This window comes from Neltuma alba, unplaced genomic scaffold, assembly GCF_004799145.2.
Source record: "Neltuma alba isolate B1F8T4 unplaced genomic scaffold, ASM479914v2 tig00012070_pilon, whole genome shotgun sequence".
NCBI classification, from domain to species: Eukaryota; Viridiplantae; Streptophyta; class Magnoliopsida; order Fabales; family Fabaceae; genus Neltuma; species Neltuma alba.
In genome coordinates, this window is record NW_021636631.1 from 263,841 (window position 1) to 280,266 (window position 16,426).

At 37.0% G+C, this 16,426-nt stretch overlaps 3 protein-coding genes across 11 annotated transcripts; 2 read left to right on the forward strand and 1 right to left on the reverse strand.

Annotated features, from left to right (window-relative positions):
* Positions 1 to 721: 721 nt before the first annotated feature.
* LOC114721831 (uncharacterized) lies at positions 722 to 6,165 on the forward strand. 7 transcript variants are annotated; one of them, XM_028907703.1, is made up of 5 exons: positions 722 to 917; positions 2,194 to 2,277; positions 2,388 to 2,707; positions 3,325 to 3,784; positions 4,229 to 6,165. In XM_028907703.1, exons 3-5 carry the CDS (start codon positions 2,459 to 2,461, stop codon positions 5,848 to 5,850), a joined length of 2,331 nt encoding a protein of 776 aa, XP_028763536.1. In that variant the 5' UTR covers positions 722 to 917; positions 2,194 to 2,277; positions 2,388 to 2,458; the 3' UTR covers positions 5,851 to 6,165. The 7 variants fall into 7 exon arrangements, with proteins under 7 accessions (XP_028763536.1, XP_028763529.1, XP_028763535.1 ...); XM_028907696.1 differs by having other exon boundaries at positions 724 to 917; positions 4,193 to 6,165; XM_028907698.1 differs by lacking the exon at positions 722 to 917 and adding an exon at positions 953 to 1,059 and having other exon boundaries at positions 4,193 to 6,165.
* Positions 6,166 to 9,735: 3,570 nt separating this feature from the next.
* On the forward strand, positions 9,736 to 13,473 carry LOC114721829 (uncharacterized). Of its 3 annotated transcripts, none has more exons than XM_028907695.1 (2): positions 9,736 to 10,090; positions 11,154 to 13,473. In XM_028907695.1, exon 2 carries the CDS (start codon positions 11,185 to 11,187, stop codon positions 13,240 to 13,242), a length of 2,058 nt encoding a protein of 685 aa, XP_028763528.1. In that variant the 5' UTR covers positions 9,736 to 10,090; positions 11,154 to 11,184; the 3' UTR covers positions 13,243 to 13,473. The 3 variants fall into 3 exon arrangements, with proteins under 3 accessions (XP_028763528.1, XP_028763526.1, XP_028763527.1); XM_028907693.1 differs by having other exon boundaries at positions 9,736 to 10,089; positions 11,124 to 13,473; XM_028907694.1 differs by having other exon boundaries at positions 9,736 to 10,089; positions 11,134 to 13,473.
* A 903-nt stretch (positions 13,474 to 14,376) lies between these two features.
* On the reverse strand, positions 14,377 to 15,917 carry LOC114721821 (remorin 4.1-like). Its single transcript, XM_028907687.1, has 3 exons — positions 15,911 to 15,917; positions 14,866 to 14,995; positions 14,377 to 14,737 (listed from the first exon to the last, which is right to left on the reverse strand). The coding sequence occupies exons 1-3, from the start codon at positions 15,915 to 15,917 to the stop codon at positions 14,377 to 14,379; spliced, it is 498 nt and encodes a 165-aa protein (XP_028763520.1).
* Positions 15,918 to 16,426: the final 509 nt, after the last annotated feature.

Consider the following 16,426-nt stretch of genomic DNA (forward strand, 5'->3'; position numbering starts at 1 on the left):
ATAAGAGACAAAGTGGATTGAGGTCTTATATTTAGGACCAAAATAAAAGTCAAACAGGGTTTTATATTAAGGACCGAAGGTAGTATAAGAGTTTATTTGACTTTTATTTTGATCCTAAATATGAGATTCCAATCCACTTTGTCTCTAATATTTATGTATTTTTTTCAAGATAATCCTTTTAATAATAGTAGTTCTAACCAATATACTTGATTAGCAAAGATATTTTAGAAAAGACAACACCTATTTATTACAAATAGCTAATTTAACTTTTTTTAATTTCTTTAAATTAGTGAGCTAGCTCTTATAATTAGGACCGGATGCAGTATTTATTTACGTGAAAATTTTAACTTAAAAAAAATCCATCAGTTATACGTTTTTGGGTACGCTTTTCTTTCTATTATCCCAACAAAAAGCTATAAAATGAAAAACACTCTTCACCACACTTCACGGATTAAACGGTGCCTCGTTGATGGGGCGGCAAGATGGGGGAAACGCTTCCTCAGACGAAAACTTACCAGTTAAGAGAGTGGAAATTACAGGAGTGGGACCCATATCACTGTCCTAACGACAAATCCAAATAAAATAAGTAATAATAATAATTGGAAGCATCAAGGTGGGTTAAAAAGTGGAACTTTCTGATTCTCGCTGCGGAAGTCCGGGGTATGGACCGAGCAGCACTTCTTGTCTGTTTTTTATTTTGGAATTATTGGATTGTTGGCTGCGAAATTTATTTAGTACTCCTATGTTTATTCAGAAACAAATATCGGGAGAGAGAATCTAGGGGATGAAAGACATGCATATTATCTCAATCTCCCAAAAAATTAAAAAAGAAAAAGAAATCCAAAAACAAACGTAAATGAGAAAGCGACGAACAAGAGACGATAGTGGTGTTGACAACTTTGATGTCCTTTCTTCATGTAAGTCTCGTTTCGTCGTTCGGATTTTATTCTTGGGGTCTTTTCTCTTGCTATCTCTCTCTGCCTCTGAAATCGTCCTTGAGAGAATGGCCCAGTAGATCCAAATCCCCGTTTTATCTTCTTTCACTGGTCCTTTGGAAAGGTTTACTTTTTGATTTTTCAACTCTTCTGGGTCACTGTGTTTTCCTTTCCAGGCTTCTGGCTTTCTTCAGGTTGTTGTTTTGCTCTGTTCTGCCTCATAGCAAGTGTCGACGAACAATGAGCGATTCTTTCATCGGGTTTTGTTGGGGTGGCGGGCGTTAGTTTTTTCTTCTTCGTGTATGTTTCTATCGGTGCCATTCTTGTGGAACATTTTTGTCAGTTTGGAAATGGGTTTAGTTGATTTTCATGTTCCTTGTTCTCCGTAGTTCATCAGTTTATTATCGTTGATTTTGATGGTTTTAATCGATACTTTATCGTATTTGGATAGTTTTTGAGGGTCGGTATCAGTTTGTGTCAGTGAGTAGAGTACTTCGCTTCTCCCAATTTGTGATATTCGTTTGGGTTCTCTGAAAATTCTAGCTACGAATGCGGTACTCAAGTCCTCCCTTCGTTCGTTCTGTTATTCTTTTGGATATCAAATGAAAAGATTGAACTTCTTTCAGCTGTCGGCAGTGAAAGATACTGCACATTCCTTTGTCATAGAATGCGAGAATAACTCCTGACATTTTTCCTCGCTTGATGATTGGCCTAGGATTTCATACTTTTAGATATCTGATTCTCATTGAGAAGATTGATTTTCTGCTGAGATTATCGAGTGGCTTGACGGCAGTCAAATTTTTTTCCTATATTATTATTATTATTATTATTATTATTTTTAGTGACTCCCTCCCCACAATCAGAAGGACGGGATTTGGTCCATTTGGACTTCAATGCTCATTTTATTTACTACTTGGAATGAAAGTCTCTTGATGATCTCGCTGTTTTTGTTTGTTAAGGTTTCTCGATAAAACTATAATAGACTCGTCTGCCCTGAAGCAGTGATGCTTTCCAGCAATATATTTGCACAAATCAGTTGGGCAAATGATTGTGATTGGCAAGTTGTGGATGGATGTTGCCCTTTTAATTTTGTTGTCATGCAGATTGACTTGCATTTCTACATTTCGAAGTCCTGTTGATCTTGAATTATGCCCTGATTGCAAATTCGGTGTTGGTTTAGCTGTGCAAGTATGGCAGTCATGGATAAGAATCATCCAATTTTATTAATTAATTGATACTTGTTTCTTTGTGCACACAGATACCTTACCTTGAAGGATTGCTTTAATAATAACTGTCAGTCTTTTATTTCTGGTGTCAAAGCATACATGCGTCTGTCAAACAGGTGGCCTATTTTCTTTGGTGGCTTGAAAGGACTTTTCAGAATAACCCCCCCCCCCCAAAAAAAAAAAAAAGAGAGTTAAGAAAAGTAACCTACTCTTGATCTGATTGCAGGCCTTCCTTCCATGGAAACTGAGCTTATTATGCCATATTTTGGTTAATTGCAACCTCTACATTTATCTTATATGGCCTTGTTGGAAATGGGTGCAAATGTGCAAACTAATGGGTGCCCCTCCAGATTTTATTCCGCAAGGAATTTCATCTTTGGTACTGAAGGCAACAATTGGACCTCTTCTAATGGTAAAGGCAAACTGATTAATGATTGTCACCACCACTATTCCTTGTCAGTACCTTCACCCACTCACATTCTTGGATATGACAAGGAACTAGTGAAACAGACAATACTCAAGCACGAAGCCATGTTTAAGGACCAAGTATGTTCCATTTTCACTTCTGGATACATAGGATTCATGATATCAAATATTAACTTGGTTCTTCCTGTGTTATCTGTATTAATCCTTTCTGCCTGTCTTGAAGACCTTGTGCTTTGTGTTTTCTTCAAATGCTTGTTTTATACTCTACATGTACTATATCTTTCTGTGTAAGAGTTGACTATAGTCTGAATAAATGGACAAATTTCTTTATCCTTCTTATTTATCTTTTTATAAACATGAGGGACAAGTGTCTTAAGGACCTGCTGTTTGCTGGCATCCTGAGGATGTATTGGAATCTACAATACATTGAGATGTAAGAGAAAATTTCTCATAGCAAATATTTGGGTCTGATTTTTATGTTGCTTCATGACACTGACAAAGCGGATGACAAGTTTACTGATTTGAATGAATGAGATATATAAAAGATTAGCACCATTAATGGTAATATTTTAATTATAAATTTCATATCTTTGATTGAATATTATTGTATTCTTAGTTCATGTATAGTAAATTATAGTTGGGGTAAGTTGTCATTTGCAGTAATTAATTAGTATTCATGTACCATCATCAAGTTCTTAATTACTTTCTATTTCTGTTAACTGCACATTGCTGTTCAGATTCATGAGCTTCACCGCCTTTACCGGAAGCAGAGGGAATTAATGGATGAACTTAGAAGGAATGAGTTATATAAACATAATAATTTACGCATAGAGATATCATGGTCGGGTGCTTTGTCTCATGTATCATCTGAAAATGCCCCAAAGGGGTGCTGCTCACCGAAGTTAGCTTTGGCAGCTGGTGAATCATCTGTTTTAGTTGCTGAAAGCACTCTGTTGCCTTTGGGTTCTGTGCAAGAAAAGATCAGGCAATTATGCATTGATCCTGGTCCTGGTGTATCTCTAGTTGGAGGATTATTGAAAGACCCCAAACCATCAAATTGCAACTACAAGAAAGTCGGTAAAAAAATTTTGGATCTTGAACTTCCTGCTGATGAGTACATTGATTGTGAAGAAGGTGACTCTGTGGAAGACGAGAGGGTTTCCAGAGTGGCTGAGGTGTCAGTTTATACTTCAAATGGTGAGATTACTTGCATTCTGGTTATTGTAGTGCTTCTTGTTTTCACTTTTAGTTTTTAAGTAAATTTCACAAGTCTTTCGTGAATATTTTATATTTCTACAATTACACACTTCTACTTTCAAAATATATTCTCAAGTCCAAATTTAAATATTTTGGCTAAATAGTCTTTCATTAATCTAAATACTAATATGTAATATATATCCAAATATATAAAACCATACACAAGTAGATTTTATATGCAATATGCGAAAATAATAATAAAGAAAGAATGTATATTTTTTTTCCACATAGTTTGGCCTAAAAAAAAAAAAGAAAGAAGGAAGGAAAAAACTCAGTGGAGCTGTTTGCAATTTACTCTTAGTATGTTTGTCACCCTTTGTTCTGATATGGTAATCCCTCCTTTTTCAGAGAAGCGTGGTGCTGATTTGGATTCTGTTGCTAAAGTTGTTGATGCAGATAAAATATTTTCTCAATGTGAAGCATTAAATAAGAAGCCCGAACATGTTAATGACCTTCCAGGCTTTCGTTCATCAGATCAAATTAACCTTGGAACTTGGAGTAAAGAAAAGAATTCTGTTGACAAGATACCTCTAGGAACTCAAGGTCCTAGCAGGGATGGCTTGGTGCCTGGACCAAGCAGTGCTCAACCTGTTTCTGAAGGTGTGGAGGATCCCAAGAACACTAACTTGAATGTTACGCCAGCTGTTTGTTCTGAAACAATGGCATTTCAAAGCATTTGGGTTAATGATAAACAGAACAAGTTTCAAGATTCAAGGCAGGGGTTGCCCTGGCTTCTAGAAAAGCCTGTACCCAAGAGACAACTCGATGGAGAAGATAGTAAAATTTCTACCCAACAGGAACCTGTCATTTTAAAACATTATTTGGGAGGTATACATGGTTTTGAGATTAAGAAAGTTGGGGGAAGTGACTTGTGTAAGGACAAGATTCTTGTGATTCCTGTTAATGGAAAGCCTTGTACTCCATTTGATCTACCTTCTTCTCATGCCTCCCCTTCCAACATCTGTCAGATCCAATCTGACAATCAAAAGATTGAGGAAATTGGGAGGGATTGTGTGCTTAGTGTAAATAGTTCTTGTAATCTGCCTGACTTGGGAGGACAGATGCCTGGGGGTGACAAGAAGAATGAACATGACAAGAAACGTAATTGTCTGACAAGAATCATTGATCTTAATTCTTGCTTGAATGAAGATGTGGATATTCCAGTAGATGACCATTTCCAGGCACCGCAGAGTCTGCAGCAGAACAGTGAGTGTTCCCCAGCCAGGGGAGAATCTGATGAAAAGCAGCTTGAAATGCCTTACCAATTTTCAGGGCAAGAGGACCCACAGGGGCAAGAGCATGAAGTTAGAATTGCAGCAGAGGCTCTGGTTTCTATATCAGCGTTTGTGGTCCCTAATGATCCCCAAATGACTGATTTCCGCCCGTCTGAATCTTCCAGGGATGGTCCTCTTCACTGGTTTGCCAAAATTGTCTCTTCAATAAAGGATCACCCCAAGAATGAGGCAAAGGTGGATTGCAATGGTAAGACCGCTGATGATCTTGAGGAGTTTCTGCCTGCTGGCATTGATTACTTTGAGGCCATGACCTTGAAGTTGACTGAGGCAGAGAACCTAGATTGCTGTTGTAATAAGATCACTGATCAAAATGGGAAAGAAGGTGGCTCTTCACTGAGCCACCCAAGGAAGGGCCAAGCTACTAAAAGGGGTAGGCGGCAGAGGAACTTTCGGAGCGAAATCCTTCCGAGCGTTGCTGCATTGTCAAGGTGTGAGGTGACAGAGGATCTTCAAATTATAGAAGGTCTCATGGACGCTGCTGGCACTCACTTGGAAACGGTTTCTCTAAGAAGTGCAGGTAGGGGGAGGAAGAGGTCTCGTACTTTAGCTTCCAAGGTTTCAGACTCATTGTTGAAGCATCTAACTGATGACACTGATTTGAGAATTGAGAAAAGGGGCCTTCTAGTGAGTTGGGAGAGAACATGTAAGAAGAGAAGGGGGCACAGATATCCAACCAGTAACCCAGAGTTTTTCTCAAGGGTATGTATATGATTGATTCCATAACTGTGTATGGATTTTTAATGGGGGTTTTATTCCTTATGAATTACAGGATCGTTTTATAACTGTTTTGTTAAACAGTAATACATGGCAATGTGTAGGATAGAGAAAGAATCGTTGTGAATTTGTATACGAAAACATCGTTGGAACTGATAGTCCGGCCTCTTTGTTCCCAATAGAAATGACAGTTATCTTCTGTTTATTTTAGTTTCTTGCATGATGGATGTTGCAGTTTGTGCCGTTGAATGCATTTCTCAGACTATACTGCTAAGAACACATTAAGAAATTGTATGAACTTCTTCCCCATGAGTCCCACATGTGCGGAATCTGAAGAAATATACTGTTCCAAATTTGTATCACGAAGAAATATGCTTGTTGAAGATTTTATATCATTAAATTGATATCGGCAAGTACTTGTTGAGAGAATAACGACCGAGTTCCGTGTTTTGGAGCCATTTAAGGATGAATGTCAGAGATCTCTTCCACTTGGCCCGACGGTCCAGGACCAATCAATCACAGGCACATTCTGGGAATGCTTCATCTCCACGAAAATCTCGGAGGTTCAAGTATTCATTGCATGATATGATAGAGATATTCCGCAGCCTTTTTAGAACTGTTTCCCTCTCAGTGGAAGTTGGATTTGTTTTTCCCCCCGCCCCTCACATCTGACTTATGCCTAATTTGCTTACTTGTGGGTTTATATTGTACTTTGGAAAAACTAATTTGGAGGTCCTTATAGTTTTTCTCAATTTTAAATCAGGTCCTTGAGCTTTTTTTTCCTTTTTATTAGGTCCTTTAACTTTTTACTTTTAGATCTATTGGTCCTTGCTGTTAAATAGAGCAAACACTGTTAAAAATTGCCATTACACCTTCAACGTCCTGTGATCTCATCGTTGCTTCCCAGTTCTTCTACGATATCACGTCTCTTGAAAAGCAAGAAGGCTCATTACTCTAACTATGAAACGAGTTTGTTCATCAAACCCACATGAAAAAGAGACAACACAATGAATCAGTAGAGAAAGACGAGAGAGATGGACTTTCATGGCCTCCAAGGAGCTCGACGGTGAGAACAAAATGAGCATGAAGAGAGCCAGTCCAAGAGCCCTCATGTCCCAAATCCATTTGAGAAACTAGAGTTTGAATCAAACTAATGATATTGTTGAAGATGATGATGAGTCTGGTAGTGAAAGTCATGATTAGTTTGATGTGGTCTTATCAAACTCTCCATGCTTTCTGATTCTACGGAGGAAAGTGGAGGAGAGAAGCTGAAGAGGCCCAACTTGGAAGTGGCGGGAAGGATATGGATGCCAGAGATACGAGTTAGAAGGAGCTATAAATGAATGGATTGATTGCTTGGCTTTTGATGCTCCTTTGGTTTTGAGCAGGAACAGTGAGTTCAAGCACGACAGAGAAGAAAGATGTAACGGTGTTTGCTTTCTTTAACGGCAAGGACTCATAAATTTAATGATAAAAAGTTAAAGGACCTAATAAAAAGACAAAAAACCTCAAGGACCTGATTCAAAATTAAAGAAAACTATAAGGACCTCCAAATTAATTTTCCCTTGTACTTTTATTCAAAATCAAACAACCAACCCACCAAACAGGAAGATTAACGAATAACAATAACGCATTTGAGATTATGGGCCAATAAGAAAATAGCAGTGGAGATTGGAAGCAAAACCCAAAGGGAAGAATGAGGGAGTGGGTCCATTAAGAAGACAGAGCTCAGAATGAGTATAGGCCCAGCCCAGGAAAATGAATACAGTTCGTTTCTTCGTACTCTATGCCCAAACTCACTTTCTATTTCAGTTCCCTGTTTCACCCAAAAAAAAAAGTAGTATACATTGTATTCAAAAAAATATATTATATTCTTTCCCAAGAGCTAAATAAATAATTTATAAAAACTAGAAAAATTAGTTAAATTAACCATTTTATGAAAAAATATGTGTTAGGTTTCTTTATATACACTCTTTAACCTCACCAAAAAAAATTACAATCTTTAATTATGTGTATTGAAAATTACATGAGCGAGAAAAACATTTTTAATACATGAAATCAAGGAATGTAATTTAAGAAAAAATTATAAAGTTTGGAGATAAATGGAATCAAGACCTTAGAGCTATGATCAAAATAAATATCTCAATTAACTCTTTATTTTTTGTTGCCAACAATTAACTCCCATATGCAAGACGAGGGAGTACAATGTTAATAAAATCTAAAGTTGAGTCAAACTATTTTCTTTATGAAATTATGAATATTATGGGAGAAGCTAGACAGCTAAAACCACTATAATGGCAGCAAACGTGCTTGTAAATATGACAGCATATCCTTGGGAATTAAAATCTGTTTGGAATAATTTATAAATAATTTTTTAATCAGAATATGAGATAATAAGTTGTGAAAATTTTGTTGCCTCAATTTACATAAAGTTTTAACATGACAGGGCTAAGGACTAAAGAGAATGGCAACCCATTAAGAGCATTACGCTCAGCAACAACAAAACAAAAGAAAGAGTATGGATATTACTACCTCCGGTCCTAATTATAAGACCCCGTTAACTTATTTGAGGAGATTAAGGAAGTAAGCTAAGTTAGTTATTTGTAATAAATAAGTGTTGTCATTCCTAAAATATCCTTGCTAATTAAGTATATTGGCTATAACTATTATTATTAGAAGGAGTATCTTGAAAAAAAATGTATAAATATGAGAGACAAAATGAATTGGGGTCTTATAATTAGGACCAAATAAAAAGTCAAACGGGGTCTTATAATAAGGACCGGATGTAGTAAATATTAATCTTCAATAGCTTTTCCATGTGCCATAAGGTGGCAAGATTGGATGACTGGGAAAAAAATTTAATATAATTTTTATCTCTTAAATTTTTTTTATTTTGATTTTGGTTTATAACGTTTCAAACTATAGGCTTGCTTTTTTAATGAACAAAATGGTTTAAGTTTTTATTAGATTATAATGACTAATATTTTAAATGAAAAAGGATCAAAACGAAAATAAAAATAAATTTAAAGAGTCAAAGTTTGTATTAACTGAAAAAAAGTCATTTACCTTTATATTTTATGGGATAAAATTTTTTTCCCATAATAATTTCTCCACAACTAATTCAATCGCACATTTTGTATTGTATAGTGCATATTTTTAGTTTTTCACAGTAGCTTGGTGTAAATATAACGAATTATGCATTCTTAATATAATGCTACCTTCAACCCTAATATAAGAACTTGTTTGATTTTTATTCTGATCTTAAATATAAGATCCCAATTCACATTGTCTCTTATCTTTTTCCTTTTTTTTAAGGCAGTCCTTATAATAATTGTAGTTCTAACCAATATACTTGATTAGCAAAGATATTTTAAGAAAGACAATACTTATTTATTACAAATAACTAACTTAATAAACTTTATTAATCTATTTAAATTAGTCAACTAGCTGTTATATTAAGAAACACATGTAGTAACTTATTTATCAATTTTTTTTTGGGTGAACACCTTATTTATCAATTTTTAGCAAATGAAAATTACTCACAAGACATAAGGAACAAAAGTTTTTATATAAGAGAGTCAAAATAATTTTACCTTTACGTGCTTAAGAAGCACTGTTCTAATAACAACCCTATATATATGATTTTTTTTTTTGACCTGGACCTATATATATGATTAATATGATGAACCACTCATATCATAGCAGTAAATTATTGAATTTCCAATAATGGAAAAAAAAAGAATTATTGAATTTCCGACGAAAAGAATATAAGGAGCAGCCCTTTGAAGTCGATTGCGTGCATGTGATTGGGAATCAATGGTGGCTCGCGGGACGATGACTGTAATAAGAGGGAAAAGTTGGTGGCAGGAAAAAAGAAGCGAAAGCAGAGAGAAAAAGGTGAAGTGGGAAGGGGGATGGATATGGATGTTGACGTGCCTCCTTCTTCCCTGGTCCAGTGTGGCTGTGCCTTTGCAATCATGTTGCATGGTTGGATGATGGTTCCCTAGACAGACTGTTATTATTCTTTCTTCCCGCTGGCTCTCTCTCTCTCCCTTCCCCCTGGGCAGTCGGTTACTTTGTCGCTTCAAACGCGTTTGCGCTCCGAGTCAACGATCAACCCAACTAATGAATTCCTCCTTCTGAGTTTTGAATTCCGTCCGACCATTTCTCAGACGCCCAATCGCCCAGACCTTCGTTGTTTTGTTCTTTCTTTCTTTCTTCAATCCCAGAGAGAAGGTATGCGCTCTTTCACTCCTTTTTCCTGATTGTTTCGCGCCATATAACGTGCTTTCTGCTTGGACAAACTATATCATGGTCAATTTCTATCGGACTTTCCGATTTTGGAATGTTAATGATATCGTCTGCGCATGTTCTGGTTCCTTCTCTTGATTAGAATTATTGATTTTATCGGCTAGTCCAAAGGCTTGTGCTCTTATGTTCATTGGTCTCGTGTTCTTCCGAGATCATATTCTTTTCCCGGGTGAGACTGAATTCTGTCTTCCATTTAGAAATCGGTTCTTCTCCAGCACGCAAACCACCCCCCCAAAAAAAAAAAGAAATTTTTTTTCTTCTGGGTGTATTTGAGATGTTTGTAAACTTTCTAATTTCGTACGGACGAGTCTTTCTTCTATTTTTGTTTTTCTTACACAATTCACCCTCTGCAATGATTTGATAATGACATTAACCTTGTATTACACTTTGTCATCAACTTTGGAGTCTATTTGAGCTGCGTCCTTATTTCGAAATTCATTGCGTTGACATGCGATTGATATTCTTTGCCAAGAAAAGTGTGCTTCAAGGATATTATCCGTCTTGTGATCTGGGTAAAATTTTCATTTTTTTAATAGTTTGGTTTGTATTTATCAAGAATCAATGGGGCTCATTTATGTTTTCTTTTTTCTTTTTATACATATTGCTGTCTAGTGTTTATGTTTCACTAGAAGTTCTCAATAAACCGGATAAGATTCTTCATGGAGATTAACCATTACGCGTGCTACACCTAAGTTATCCTCTTTGAAATTTTTTAGGTTGTTGAACAAGCACTCTCACTCACAATGTGTCATGAGAATCTAGTTTTGCCTCCCTCTTCCCCATCATTTCCTTTATAGATGGTCTGGCTCAAGATTGAAATAGGAACTTCGCACCGTGCCAATGGACTGGATTCCCTTGCTTCTCAATGAACATTGACCTTAGATGTAAAATCAAATAAGAAAGAAGTTGTGGTATCATGTTGTTCTGACAAGAATTCCCCCCTCCCCCTTTTGTTTTAACATCTCTCAGAAGGCTTTCATCTGTTGCAGGGGCTCTGAAGTTTCTTCATCTTGATCAGTAATGATGGCGGAAGGTATTGATGCCCAAATCAATGGTGAGAAAAATGGGGTTGAAGATGGTTATGAGATAGCAAATTCTAACGACACGCCGGTTGTTGTAAAAGGTGCACCCAAGATTCCTTCTCGTTATCTAAGTAGTCGGATTCCTTCCTGCCATGATTATTGCAAATATGGCATCCAACATTCTGCTGAAGCTAAGCCACGGAGTGCCGCAGGGAAAAAATTCATAGCCAGTGGTAGAAAAACCAAAGCTTCTGAAGAAATCGTTATTTCTGTGGCAGGGATGAAGAAATCAGCAAGCGGTTTGAATGATTCTCCAACTTTAAAATTGGGAAAGCCTGAAACAACCATGAAGGATCAATTGCCAAAGGGTGGAATTGTCCCTGCAGATAAAACATTAATGTCCTTTGTGGAAACCAATGTTTCCATGGACCATAATCCCATTGATATAAAGAAAGAACAATCAGGGCAACCTGCTCTGCCAGTGCAGGAATCTTCTAAGAGTCAAACGAGCAGGGAAGTAGAGAAAAGCAGAAGTCCTTTTGGTTCTGGCAGCAAGAATACAAGCGAAGGAAGAATCAAAGAGATAAGGGCATCTCCAGTTGGTGGCAATAGGAGATCAGTACCAACTAGCAGCCCCTTATCTTCAAAGCGCTATGTAAAGAAATCTTCAAGCACAACTTCTAAGACTGCCAAGAACCTGAAGGAAGGGGCTAATCTAAAAATTCAAAAGAATGTTGAAGAAGTCATACCTGAGCCAACCAGCAGCGATAATTCACAAGAAAAAATTTTGAATGTGGATGAGCCTACCACTGTTGAGAAATCTATGGAGCCTACTCTGGCTTGTGATCCTCCTAACCTGTCTTTGGTCTCACCATCACTTGGGGAAAAAAGCTCGGAGCAAGACTCTGAGAAAATCAGTGAGTGTGGATCTCCTGCATCTTCGAAGAAGAGCATTAAACATGCTACCCATGGAATTCATCCAACTAAATCTCTGGCACCCTATCCTCAATCTTCTGGGATTAAGGACAAGAGACACACGCAGAAAACAACCCTTGCCTCATCATCTTTATCACCACCGTCACAATCAGCATCTTCAAGGAGGATCTTCAGACATGGTGACCAAGGAAATCATCAAACTAAATCTACAGCTTCTTTTCCTTCGGTTTCTGGGATCGAAGTCAATAGAAAGGCACAGAATACAAAGCATAATACTTCATCAGACCCATCTTCATTGTCACGGTTACGATCTTCAAGGAGGACCTTTAAACATGCTGACAATGGAAACCGTCTAACCACATCTCTGAAACCCTCTCCCCTGCCTTCGGGGGTTAAAGTCAAGAGACGAATGCAGCATATAATACATAGTGTTTCATCATCCTCATCATTGCCATCAGCAACAGAATCATCTATTCCTGCACCCAACTCTTTCATTGGAAAACAAAATGGTGCCACTTTTAAGAGCAGCAAAAGAGGAAACCAGTATCCAGGTGAAAATGTAAAGGTTGGGTTCAAAATCAGGCCGAAGATGAGTGCAATAGGTGGGGCAGGAGATAAAGTAATTCCGGCCCGTAAATTGAGTTTCAGAAGGGGAAAGGTGATTGAACTTCAGCCTCAAGACAATGTTCCTGTTCCTCGAAGACTCAAATTTCGTCCTGCACGCTTGCTTAGTGACACTGAAAGAGAAAAGATTGAAAGTAGAAAATGGATCAGGAGATGGAAAGAAGCTGACAAAGGTGAATCAAATGATGCAAAAACAAAATCTGAAAATGTTATGCCCAGGGTCCAAATTGTGGAAAGAAATAAAAGGAGAAATTTTGGGAGAAAAGTTGTAGACGGAAGCAAGATTGATGGTTCAGCATCAGGATCTCAGCAAGTTGTTTTAAGACACCAAAATTTGCTTGGGAAGGAAGTTACCCGGCGTTTATACAATAATGTGATTGAAGAGACCGCAACCAAGCTTGCTGAACTCAGACAGAGCAAGGTCAAGGCTTTGGTTGGTGCATTTGAGACAGTAATATCTCTTGATTCTCCTGGTCTGGAGGCCACACCCACGTAAATAAGAACAGAGCATGTTGAAAATATAACTTTTATGTAAAAAATGGTAAATTTATGTATGAGAATCAGACTAGAAGGAAGAGCACGGTTCAGAAAGTGATGGCTTTATTTTTAAGCTTTCTGAAACGCAACTGTGAGTGTTGTGGATCGGATTGTTGATGTTGTTTCGTGTATTTACCTTGATGTTAAAGTGTGAATATTTGGAAATTGAGGAGATTTTGTTGGTGGCACATGCGTCAGCATTCTCAATAGTCGTTGCTAACTTGTATGTGTATTGAATAGTTGTGGATACTTGTGATAACCGTCCCATGAAAATTAACCGTAGGGGGCTTATATCATATGGGATGGGAGACATTTGACATGTTCAAACACATAAGATGGGTTCTCTTGTACTTAGGGCATCGCAAGCATCAAAGCGCAAGGCCAAAGTTAAAGGGATGATCAGGATTAGTTATATTATTAGATAGACGTTGTCTTTTGCGGCCAAGTTTTTTCGTCTGCAAAACCTTTTTATAGCTACGATTATTTTAACACTTGCCATATATTTTATCTTGTGCACTGATTTTTGAGGGATCAAGACGAATTTATGCTAATCTGAACAAGCAAAAGCCAAACAGAGGGGGAAACACTAGACAGAGGAGCGGGCAAGAATTTGCTAAGTTTGACTCATATAATGATATAATAATTAAGTTGATATTGAATTTGAAGGCAATAAGGTACATGATCCTCTAAGGTAAATTAGAATATTATCTATCAGAGAGCGCACTGGCACTCTGAGGTAAATGGCTTAGCATAATCTTTTTTTTGGTCTAATGCAAGCTTGACGATAATTTTAGTGGTATCCTTGCTCAAATAATACGTGACTTACACGCCAAACATCTTGAGTAGCTTGTCATTACATTACCTGTGTGTGTGTGTGTGTGTGTAGCATATAACAAACAACAAGCTGAGGCCTGAGGCTAGTTATCTAGAATATCTTGCAAGTGAAGTATATTGCAATATGAACAATTTGAACAGCACACTACGGTGGCATTACATATCCAATCTTCGTTTTGCACAAAGTTATTAAATTTCTAAATCAAGATTAGAAAACAAGGTGAAACCAGCACATGTAAAACTTAATATTTTGTTCTGATTAAAATATGAAGCAGCAGAAACATTTGACGGGGACCCTGCCTGTCTCTCTGATTTGTTTTGCTGTTTCTCTGACCTGAGACTCTTCTTTCCTCCGCTTCTCCTCTAACTGCGCTTTAGCTGTTCGTGCTATCATATCAACCCTTGCTATTTTGTTCTGGTAACGTTGTTGTTCCACTGCCCTCGTGGTGGGATCCATCAAGTTCTGTTGTTCCATAAACCATGAGATAATGATATTCATAAGACGGTAAACCGTAACAGATTTCCAAGATCCGACGCAAACCTTCCTCTCCAAGTGAAGTTTGGCCTGCGTCTTCTGCTCAGTCTCCCAGGAAAGAATTTTGGACTTTATCTTCTCATACCTGTAAATTTTTCTCACAGTTCAAGCGATCATGTCAAGTACTACTTGATTTATTTCAGTAATAAAGCCACCGTCGGTGAGAGTTCTAATTAAAAGTAAGATTTTTCTTTAGTAAAGTCTAATGCATACCGTCTGTGAATCTTCTGCAGGTTGGCCTTTTCCCAAACATCAGCTCTGGTTTTGAAATCATTGGGGGGTGGTGGAATTGGAGTCCTCTGGTTCTGAGGAGAGGGTCTAACGGAGAAAGCATTTTCTCTTGCTAGACACACAGACAGCCAAATACGTTACTTGTCTATATCTCTCTGTTATTTATACTATCGTTGTACATTGAGAAAGAAACATGTTTGAGGGAAGATTGATGAATGGCTACCGTAAGTGGGAGTTGAATCTTGTCTTATGGTGATATTTCTGGAAGAAGAAATGGGAACCTCTTTCAAGCTGCGGAGATACAGTGAATAAATGGCAAATGCAGCAGCAGCAACTGCAGTTGTGTGCTCCTCGTCTCTTACTCCATTTTCACATAATAACCCACAACATTAATTTTATCCAACGATGAGCAAGTCAATGACACGACATGTCTAGTTTATTTAAACGCTAAAAATAATTATGTAAATATTAAGAGGGCAAAACTTTTGAAATGTTGTTTCAGTTTCATTATTCAGATTGCATTAGCGTTCAAAAATCAAGATTACTTTGGTGTAAACAGGTCACATGCTACATGGCGGTTTGGATTCATTTCCTTTATGAAATAGAACTGCTTCCACATATTTACCTCATACAACACAAGATTGAAGTTAAACTAAACACCCCCTTTATAATACACGAATAATTAACGTTAAAATTAAAAGGATAAAACAAATCCAGTTTGGGAAGTTGGCTACCTTTGCTTGAGCCTATTTTCCATAACTTGAAACGGAAATATGTGTGGCCAATTTGGTGCCGTCCTAAACTTGTGGGTTAACTTGAACGATTGATGTGAAGATGAACAGAATCAGATGTTATATATACAATTGAAAGTGCAGCTAAAAGATTAAAACTTTATGAACAGAAAATGCAAACAAGCAAAGCAAAATCTGCTTCACAAGCTGCCTATAAACCACGTAAAGCATCTCTCTCTGTTTCTGTCAATCACATATCCACACCCACATGCACTTAATCTCAACAATTAACTTACCACCCATCGTTTGCCTTCCGGCTTTCTTAACTTCAAACTGCAAACACGTCTGACACCCCAAAAAAAAAAAAAACCAGTTTTTTAATACGGCCTCCGGTACTTCATATAAGAGTTAATTAAATAATTTGTATATATTAAAAAACCTAGTTAATTTAATTATTTTTAATAAATAAATATTGTCTTTCATAAAATATCCCTCCCAATCAATTATATTAGCTAGGACTACTATTATTATAAAGACTATTTTTAGAAAAACAGATAAATATGAGAAACAAAATGAATTAGAGTCTTATATTTAAGATCAAAATAAAAATCTAACAAATTTTTTTATATTAAGAAACGAAGTTAATATGTTGCTATTCCCTCTTTAGGAGAGGAATCGTGGTTTGTGTTGCCAACAGATTGAGATATGAAAGAAGGAAGTCCAAATGCAAACAAACTACCAATAATTTTTCTTTCTCTGCATTATTTTCCATTAATGTATTAATTTCCATCTACCCATTAATTTAGTGAACC

Bases quoted from the DNA above. Each gene is read 5' to 3' on its own strand.
- LOC114721821 (XM_028907687.1), bottom strand. The intron at 14,738-14,865 runs GTATGCATTAGA...AAAAATTTACAG, and splicing joins CTGCAGAAGATTCACAGACG to GTATGAGAAGATAAAGTCCA.
- LOC114721829 (XM_028907695.1), top strand. From the start codon at position 11,185: ATGATGGCGGAAGGTATTGATGCCCAAATCAATGGTGAGAAAAATGGG.
- LOC114721831 (XM_028907696.1), top strand. From the start codon at position 2,459: ATGGCCTTGTTGGAAATGGGTGCAAATGTGCAAACTAATGGGTGCCCC. The intron at 2,708-3,324 runs GTATGTTCCATT...ATTGCTGTTCAG, and splicing joins AAGCCATGTTTAAGGACCAA to ATTCATGAGCTTCACCGCCT. The intron at 3,785-4,192 runs GTGAGATTACTT...CTCCTTTTTCAG, and splicing joins GTCAGTTTATACTTCAAATG to AGAAGCGTGGTGCTGATTTG.